The 8454-nt window shown below is 53.6% G+C and overlaps 1 protein-coding gene across 1 annotated transcript; it reads left to right on the forward strand.

Moving 5' to 3' along the window:
* The first annotated feature begins 1100 nt into the window (after nt 1–1100).
* ACTL9 (actin like 9) lies at nt 1101–2468 on the forward strand. Its single transcript, XM_074939556.1, has one exon. The coding sequence runs from the start codon at nt 1101–1103 to the stop codon at nt 2466–2468; it is 1368 nt and encodes a 455-aa protein (XP_074795657.1).
* The last annotated feature ends 5986 nt before the right edge of the window (nt 2469–8454 follow it).

Below are 8454 nucleotides of genomic sequence, written 5' to 3' on the forward strand. Positions count from 1 at the left end.
GCCGGGCTCCAAACCAGCTTCCTCGGCAAGACACTCTTTCTCAGGAGGTTCCTCCCCCACGCCCCCCATGGCAGATGTCTCTCCCGAGCTCTGTGCCGTGTCACTTGTGTCCATTTATAAGGGGCGGGTGGCGAAGCCAGATTCCGTTCTCTTTCTAAAGGTTGGATAGAAGCATCCGTTGTTTTAGGGACTGATTTTTAAAGGCCCCTACGTGCTTTTGAATATCCCACTAGGTGTCTATCTACATCTTTAGACACCTAAACACCTTTAAAAGCTGACATTGGTGCCTCTGCCCAGGTCTCCCTCCAGCTGGCAGTCCCAGGGATGGGGCTAGCTGGCTACTTTCTCACGACTAGAGGAGTTCTCAGTTGGCTCAAGTGGCAGAGACCTGGCCTGGGCTTGTCAGCAGAGTTAAAGGGAGTAAGATGCCCAGGTTTCATGGGAGTTGGGCCCATATTCCCCTGCACCCCTTTGATAATACCAGCTTTGGTGCTAACGATCCTTGGTTCAATTCTGCCCATGACCATGACCATGGCCACCTTTTGTTACAACAGGCTTAATGATGAATCACATTTTTCCATTTGCTCCTTTAAAATAACGCTACCAACATTCAACTGATATCGGTATAAAGCTCTTTGAAAGGATCATGAAGCAGACACTTTATACTGGGTTCCTTTGGCCCAAAGACTGGTTAATTCAACTTCTAGCTTTATCCTACAGCTATTAGTTAAAAAATGAAAAAGGCACAATGGTTAGGTCCAGTACAAATGGGGTCAGAAAGAGACAGTGAAAAACGAACAACCAAGAAAGTCTTGTTCCAGATCAGATGGGCAGGGATGGAAGAAAGGCAGAGATTGAAGGCAAACAGGACCCAGAAGGGAATGGAATGCTAACACAGTCAGCCAAACCACCAGGTTGGGGAAATGCATCATCCATTGTGATCAGCGTATCCTGTTGAAACAGCTTCACTGAGGAAGCTGGAATGATGTCATAGTTCTCGCTATGACAACAGTGATCAAACCTGTCCTGGACCTAAGCTAACTCCCCTAAAAGCCACTCCCCATTTTACCTCCAGGGAGGCCGTTCCTGCCTCCGCTAGAATGTCTTCAGACAGTCCAAGGACAGTTAGCTCAAGACTATCCAGTCCAGACCCCATGACTCCAAGAACGATGAATGAGGGAAGGGTGACTTCAAGGTCAATGAATCCACAATCAGGCAGTCTACGGACAAAGAGCCCCTCTCTAAGATCTGGAGCCCATTCTCCAGATCAGTACCTCAAGGCTAAAGGAACAGCAGAAGAAAGCAGGTTCACTAGAGAGAGGTCTAGCTCCCCTGTGAAAGACCGCCCTGCTGTGAAGAAGACAGGAGCCGTTGTGATAGAAACGGGTACTGGGAGCTGTAAAGCAGGATTTGCTGGGCAGCAGAAACCCATATCCATTGTTGGTACTTTGGTCGGCCATCTTTCAGAGAGGTCAATAAAGTCGGGAAGGACTGGACCAGACACTTTTATTGGAGAGAGAGCCCGAGTGCAACCCAATGTGGAGATCATTGAGCCTGTGAGGAATGGCATCATCATTGATTGGGAGGCAGCAGAAGTCCTCTGGAGACACATGCTCTATCATGACCTTAAGGTTCCTCCAGAAGAGCATGCTCTATTGATGTCAGATCCACCCCTCAGCCCTACCACCAACAGAGAGAAGATGGTGGAAGTGGTGTTTGAATCTCTGAACTCTCCTGGCATGTACATTGCCTATCACTCTGTCTTGTCAGTATATGCCCATGGGAAAATCAGTGGCTTGGTGGTAGATGCAGGTTATGCAGTGACCCACAGTGTGCCGGTCCTTGAAGGTTACAACTTGCCACATGCCGCTGAGAGAATGGATATTGCTGGATCTGACTTGACTTCCTTTCTGCTACAGCTTCTCAAGGACACTGGGCATGCGTTTAATGAGAGGATGATGCATATTGTGGAAGACATCAAGCATAAGTTCTGCTACGTCGCTGCTGACTTTGAAAGTGAGTGCAATCTTCCCAAGGAGGAATACATGGTAGATTTCCAGCTGCCGGATGGCCAGATCATCAGCCTAGGGAAAGAGCGATTCCAGTGCCCAGAGAGATTATTCAACCCCCCAAACTTGCCCGGTGTTTCCCTTGTAGGCATCCACGGCATGGCCCAGAGAAGCTTAAAGAAAGTCCCTAAAGAAGCCAGGAGAGACATGTACCAAAATGTACTTCTCTGTGGAGGTTCCTCTCTCTTTGAGGGGCTGGAGAAGAGGTTTTCCAGTGAGCTCCTTCAGAAAGTGCCAGCTAACACCAAGCTGAGAGTTTCCTCCATCCCGCTGAGGAACTATGCTTCTTGGACAGGAGGCTCCATCCTGGCTTCCTTGAAGAACTTCCAGTCATGTTGGATTCGAAAGGAGCAATACAAAGAGCATGGGCCGTACATTGTCCATCGGAAGTGCTACTGAGTTAAACTGCAGGCACAGGAGCCATCAGGAGAAGTGAGTTTGCACCAAAATTGTAATTTGCTCTTGGTTCCTGTTTGGGTAGTGGACAGTCATACAATTAATAAATGTCTTTGCCTTAGATGGTGCCATCCATTCAAGGATCTCAGGACACTCCAGGCTGGAATTTTCAGAGGAGCCTTAACAAGTTCGGGAGCCCAAATCTCATTGAATTCCAGTAGCAAATATGGGCTCAATGGCAGGGCAAGCATCCCCTTGAAACACAGCATCCCACCACACCCGAGGCCTTAGCCCTGCTCTGGGAAGAGCTCCCCTTTGCAGAGGAGAAGGGTGCTCCATCTCCCTGGTTCTGTCCACCCTTGGCCTCTCCGCTAAGGCTGCCAACAAGGAGGGGCAGTTCATCCCAATGGAGATGGGAGTGTGTGTGATATATGGGTGCTTGTCCTGCCCAGGTGGAGACCCAGCGCCTTGTTTCAGATGGGGCTGCTGAATGGACGTCAGGTCAGAATGACGTTCAGGTGCTGAGGCTGAATTGGAACTGGTTCCCTCTGAAGGGGAAAGGCCTCATAGTCCATTCCCAGACCCCCAGAACCAGCCAGTCCCCTGCCTGGGGCTACACTGGACCCAGCACCTCTGAAAGCAGAAAGTGTCTCACTTCCCCTTCCCTATGCATGGAGCCAGCACCCCTCTGACCAGATGCTAGATAAGAACTAAAACCTTCTACAAACCTTCTACAAGGGAAAGGCCCCATATCCCAGCCCCTGAGCCAGCCAGTCCCCCAGGCAAACTGTCAGCCACTTGCTGTCCCTGAAGTCACTGCTGTCTCATTCATGCCTTTTAGTATCCAAGCCATGCTGCCATCTCCTAGCAAACACCGCCCCTAATGTACAGGGTGCATTATTTCCCCCCTCTGTCTCTGGCTATCCCCGCTACTCCCCCTCCCCCGGCACATCCTGGTGGGACATGCAGGCTGCTGTATGATACCTATGTCCCCCTGCCCTTCCTGTCCCAACCCCCCGTGTGGTCTCTGGAGTAGCTACACGAAGGGATAACCATGACCATCTCTGCTCCCCCAGCCTCTCTCTGGCCCCACAGGCTTTGCCAACTGTGATAGCTTCTCTCACCTATTGGAATGCAGCTGCGACTAGGGTGGGACAGGCTGGCGGTTTAACAGCAGTGCGACACAACAGTTTGGGACAGGAAGTGAACAGTTGTTGACACAGCAGCAGGGGAGGGATTAAATAACAATGCTGAGCTCTTACATGGCTCTTTCCATCTGTATACAGGCACCATTATCCCCATAGTACATAAACAGGGGTTACAGACAGGGGAAAGGACTTCTGCTCGGTCATCCAGCCGCAGACCCAGGAATGCAACCCAGCATCCGGAGCCCGAGGGTCAGCAGTGAGCTCCCAGATTGGGCAGGGAGCCGCTCCGCTCCGCCCCCGAGCCCCACTGCACTGAGCTCACTCCCCTTCCCCAGCCTCTGCCACAGGCTCCCAGGGCATTAAAGGGGCTCCCCCAGCTGAGATCATACACCTGGGAAGCCAGGAGCCCCGTAGCCTCCTCGCTGCCTCACTGGCAAGGAATTACCACCGGCTTCCCTCACGGAGTGGGAGGCAAAGGGCGGATGGCACCAGGGGTTATTTCTACAGACACAGGCGAACCTGGCCCCCACCCAAACACTAGCCTACAGCTGAGCTATGGACCCGCCTAGACATAGGGAATCCCCGCCCACTTCCAAGTGGCCTGGAGGCGGGGCTTAATGGCAGCATGCAAGAGAGAAAACCTGGCAAAGGATCCCAGTGGGAACAAGGGGCCCGGTTTTTATCTCTCCTGCCAGCCAGTTCTGGGGCCCAGAGAGCCCGGGGACTTTCCCCTTCCTGCCCCTCCCCAGGGGAAGGCCCCAGCTCCCCCTCCACTCCCTTCTCGGGGCTTGTTCATCCATAACACTCCCATTGCCATATGCAGGATCCATCCAGCGAGCACCTGTGGGGTTGGGTCCTGTCCATTGCCCTTGGGAACAGAGCCGGGGGGTTTCTAACCCTCTGCTACCCATGGAGATTGTGTCTCTGAGCCCCACGGATCATAGAATATCAGGGTTGGAAGGGACCTCAGGAGGTCATCTAGTCCAACCCCCTGCTCAAAGCAGGACCAATCCCCAATTTTTGCCCCAAATCCCTAAATGGCCCCCTCAAGGATTGAACTCACAACCCTGGGTTTAGCAGGCCAATGCTCAAACCACTGAGCTATCCCTCCTCCCAGCCTGAGGGGAATGCAGAGCTGGGGGGGAACCCCCCCCCAGGAGCAATGGAAGGAGCCGGGATTGGGGGCCACATGGACCCCTGGATTGTGGAGCAGGGGAAGTTCTGTCTGCTCCCCGATTTGTCATTTCCAGCTCAGAAAAGAGGGTGAAAAACCACGGTTGCCACCTCCCCCTGCTGGATCTGAGTGGGAGAGTCCTCACCTCAGCAGGGGCAGCTGGGGGAATCGGGGGGCCAGGAACAGGGAAAGGGGGGGAAAGAGCCAGCCAGACTCCTCCCCCGACAACTCCTGCAGAGTTGGAGTCACGGGCTCTGTCTCTCTCAAATCTACCCCTGCAGGACCCTCCGGTGCCTCATGAGGGGGTTTGCAGCTATGAGGGATAAGAAGCCCCTGGCCCTCCCTCCTAGGCCACCCCTTGCACTCCTATCCCCTCCTGCACCTCTTCCCTTCAATCCTGGGGCCAATGGTTCCCTTTTCCTTCTCAGTCTTTGCCTCGTGTCCCCCCACCTGCCCCCTTCTTCTTCTGACCCCAGTTCCTTCTCAGTCCCAGTAGGCTGGCAGGAAAAGCCTGGTTTGGGGTCCTGGGCTCAGGAGGTCCAGTGTGTCGGTGTGGGGAGGGAGGGTTGCACACACTCAGTGCATCTTCTGGAGAGGGCAGCGTGACAGTCGTGTAAACAGGTTTCACCTTGGCATTTCTGGACAGCTGGCTGCTTGCTTTTGCAAGCTTCATGCTCTTTTAATATAATCTGTGTGTGTAATGCACAGCATGTCTATCGGCACCCACAGTTACCCCCCTACAGAACCTACCCCTCTATGCACACCCCTCCTACAGACACATGCCACACACATGGACATACATGCACAGATACACACATACACACACTCAGTTCTCACTGCAAACAGGGGGGAAGCAGAAGGAAAATGTCTCAAAATGTCCCAAACTCGATGGCGAACGTTGGCCAAAGGCACCCCCCCTGGCTATTCACGCCCAAGTTGCTGAGCCCGCGTGACCCCTCGCTGCCGTGACTTTTGAGGGACAGTTTTTCCACCCCCCTCTGTGACCTCCCCTGCACCCTATCTCAGTTTGCTTTGGTCGTGGTTATATTTGGGTTGGAGGAGGCTCGTGACGCCCAGCTGAGTGGGGAGGTGCAGTGAGCCGCAAGGATCCCGCGGGAAGCTTCTGACGAGCAAAGTGCCCTGGCTGCCCATGGGATCCAGCCTCTCGGGCTCTCAGATTGAGTCAAAATAACACCTTTTCATTTCCCCCGAAACTTTCCAGAGGAAACAAGTTCTTATTTCTCTAGAAATCTAATCCCCAGGTGACAGGCGCGAGAGAGCAGGCGGGTTTGTAGCTCTTGTGAAAGGACAACACCCACGTCACCAAGCTCATCTTGGAACAAATGCAGCTGCCTCCCCCCCGCCATCTGTTCTCACTAAGGCACGCAGAGTTGGCTACAGAGGATCAGTGGCTTTGCAACCCCAGGGTCTGTCTCCACGGCTGAGCGAGCTACCCTCACCTCCTCGCTCCTCTCGAATCAGCCGAGCTCGAGGGAGAGCGGCCGTGCTGTGAAATAAACCTCGGGCTGCTGGGTCCTGCACTCACTCGTACGTGGCACTCAGACTTGGGGAGGCGGGGGGTGCATCCCATGAACCCCTTGGAATGCAGTAAGCCGGGCAGCTCTACCAATTTCTTCCCTGTGAATTGTGGGAGATCTTGTCTGTCCTTTCCAGGCACCGGGGGCGGGGGGAGAGGGGAAGTCTGGTGGTAAGGGTGAGGACTAGCCTCAAGCCTGTGTCCACACTGCAGCGTGGTTATGTGAGCAGCTGCTGAGGTGTGCTCGCTGGAGTTTCAGCCTATACCCCATCTCGGGCCAGCCAGGGTGAGTTAAAGGCACGACCACACTGGAGTTAAGAGGTTCCAAAAAGGCAAATCAGCACTTGCAGCTTCTGCTGTGAATGAAGCAAGGGCTCGGCCCCCCCACGCACCCCACGTGCTGAGCCCTTCTCAAAATCTGATCCCATGTGAATGGCAGACCCTAACTGCTCTTAAAGTGACGCACACCTGAACGACAGAGGCAAAACACCAGGGATGGCAAAAGTGCACCCAAAAGACCAAGCGGCCTAAATGTGGCCGCCCCCTCCCTCGGCCCAAAGGGCAGGACAAAGCCGATTGGCTGCAGGCTTTTATGGCTGGCAAGCTCCCAAACCAAGCGACTGCTACCAAAATATCAAACAACTTGGCTCCCCCTAGTGGTCATTTTCTGTATGTAATTTTGTTCTTTCTATTAAATCATGTGGCCCCCACCAAGGATGTGGGGTTTACATGCTTGGGGATGGGTTGGGGCCTCCCTGACTCCCCAAGGATAAAGAAAAGTTGAAATGGGGGGAGGTGTCACCATGTGGGGTCACCCTAAATCCCCAAATCCTTTGGCCAGTGGTGTTTTCCCCTCCCTGTTGAGCAGCCGGAGCCCCACACGAGCTGAGATTTCCAACTTGCAGGAGGCAGGTGGGACTGGGCCCCGCAGCTGGGAGGATGGAATTAGTCACAGGTGGGTCACAGCACCACATCATGGTGCATGATATGCCCGGAAGAAATCAGAGTCCACCATGGACAAAGCAACACTGGGGTGTGGTCCCACCCCGGGGGCTGCCCCAGAAGCTACGGATGGTGCTTCAGGGCAGCACCGGGGCAAGCAGAAACATGCCTTCTGTGTCCCAGGGGATACTAGCAGGGACAGCAACGGTTCCTGGGGCAGGAAGAATGCTCCCAGCATCCAGCCCAGCTCACAAGCTGATCCTAAAGGCTTTAACAGTAAAAGTGACAAGCCCTGCAGGGGAGACAATGTGGTCGAGTGGACAGGGCCTTGGCCTGACATGAAAAGGGCCAGCGTGCTGGGCCTGACTCTGGCACGTGACTGTTGGGTGATTATGGGCAAGTATCGGTGCCTCAGTTTCCCCACCTGTGAAATAAAGGTTCTGATATAACCTCCCCTGTAACATCCTTTCAGCTGTGTGGATGAAAAGAGGAAGGCATCCTCCTCAAGGAGGCTGTCAGATATTCCTTAGAGGCAGTCTCTGATCTCGGCTCGTTGTCCTACCTTGGGGCCTTTGGCAGCAGGTTGGGAAGCTTAGTTACTCCCCCGTGCCTGCAGGACAACGTTCTTCAGTGCTGTGTTTCCCCAGGGGCTTCCCACTGGGCAGGAGAGGTGGGTACACATGGCTCTGTTTAAACAGCAGCCCTGCCTTGGCCACACCACTGGAAGAGAAGCGAATGGCGCAGGTCAGGATATTTTCCCTCTCCAATATCTAAGGCCATCGTGGCGGAGAGGCACCAACAGAAAAGGGGAAGCTAATGCCCTCTGCTCTCTCCCTGACTCACACAATCCCCCCAGTGGTCGCCCATTGAGTCAGTGTGAATGGCTTATCTGCCCTGTGCGTGGGTGTCTGTTTTCTAGTTGGCTGGCCTATCCCCTGTACAAAAGAGGGAGCCAGTTTTACTCCCTTCTTCACGAGTTAGAATTGGCTGTGGAGTGTCTTGGGCCAGTAAAAAAAAAAAAAAGCAAGAGATTTTTCAAACTGGCCACGTGAACGCTCCATTATCAGCTGTGGTCTTGGAAGTGGTTATTCACTCCTGCAGTTTTGCTTTCGTGAACACGCTCACCAGCAAAAACTCCTTAACCCAAACGTTCATGGAAAAGACTTTTAGTAAAGCTACTTTTGTGCT

Source organism: Natator depressus, chromosome 25 (assembly GCF_965152275.1).
Source record: "Natator depressus isolate rNatDep1 chromosome 25, rNatDep2.hap1, whole genome shotgun sequence".
Taxonomy (NCBI): domain Eukaryota; kingdom Metazoa; phylum Chordata; order Testudines; family Cheloniidae; genus Natator; species Natator depressus.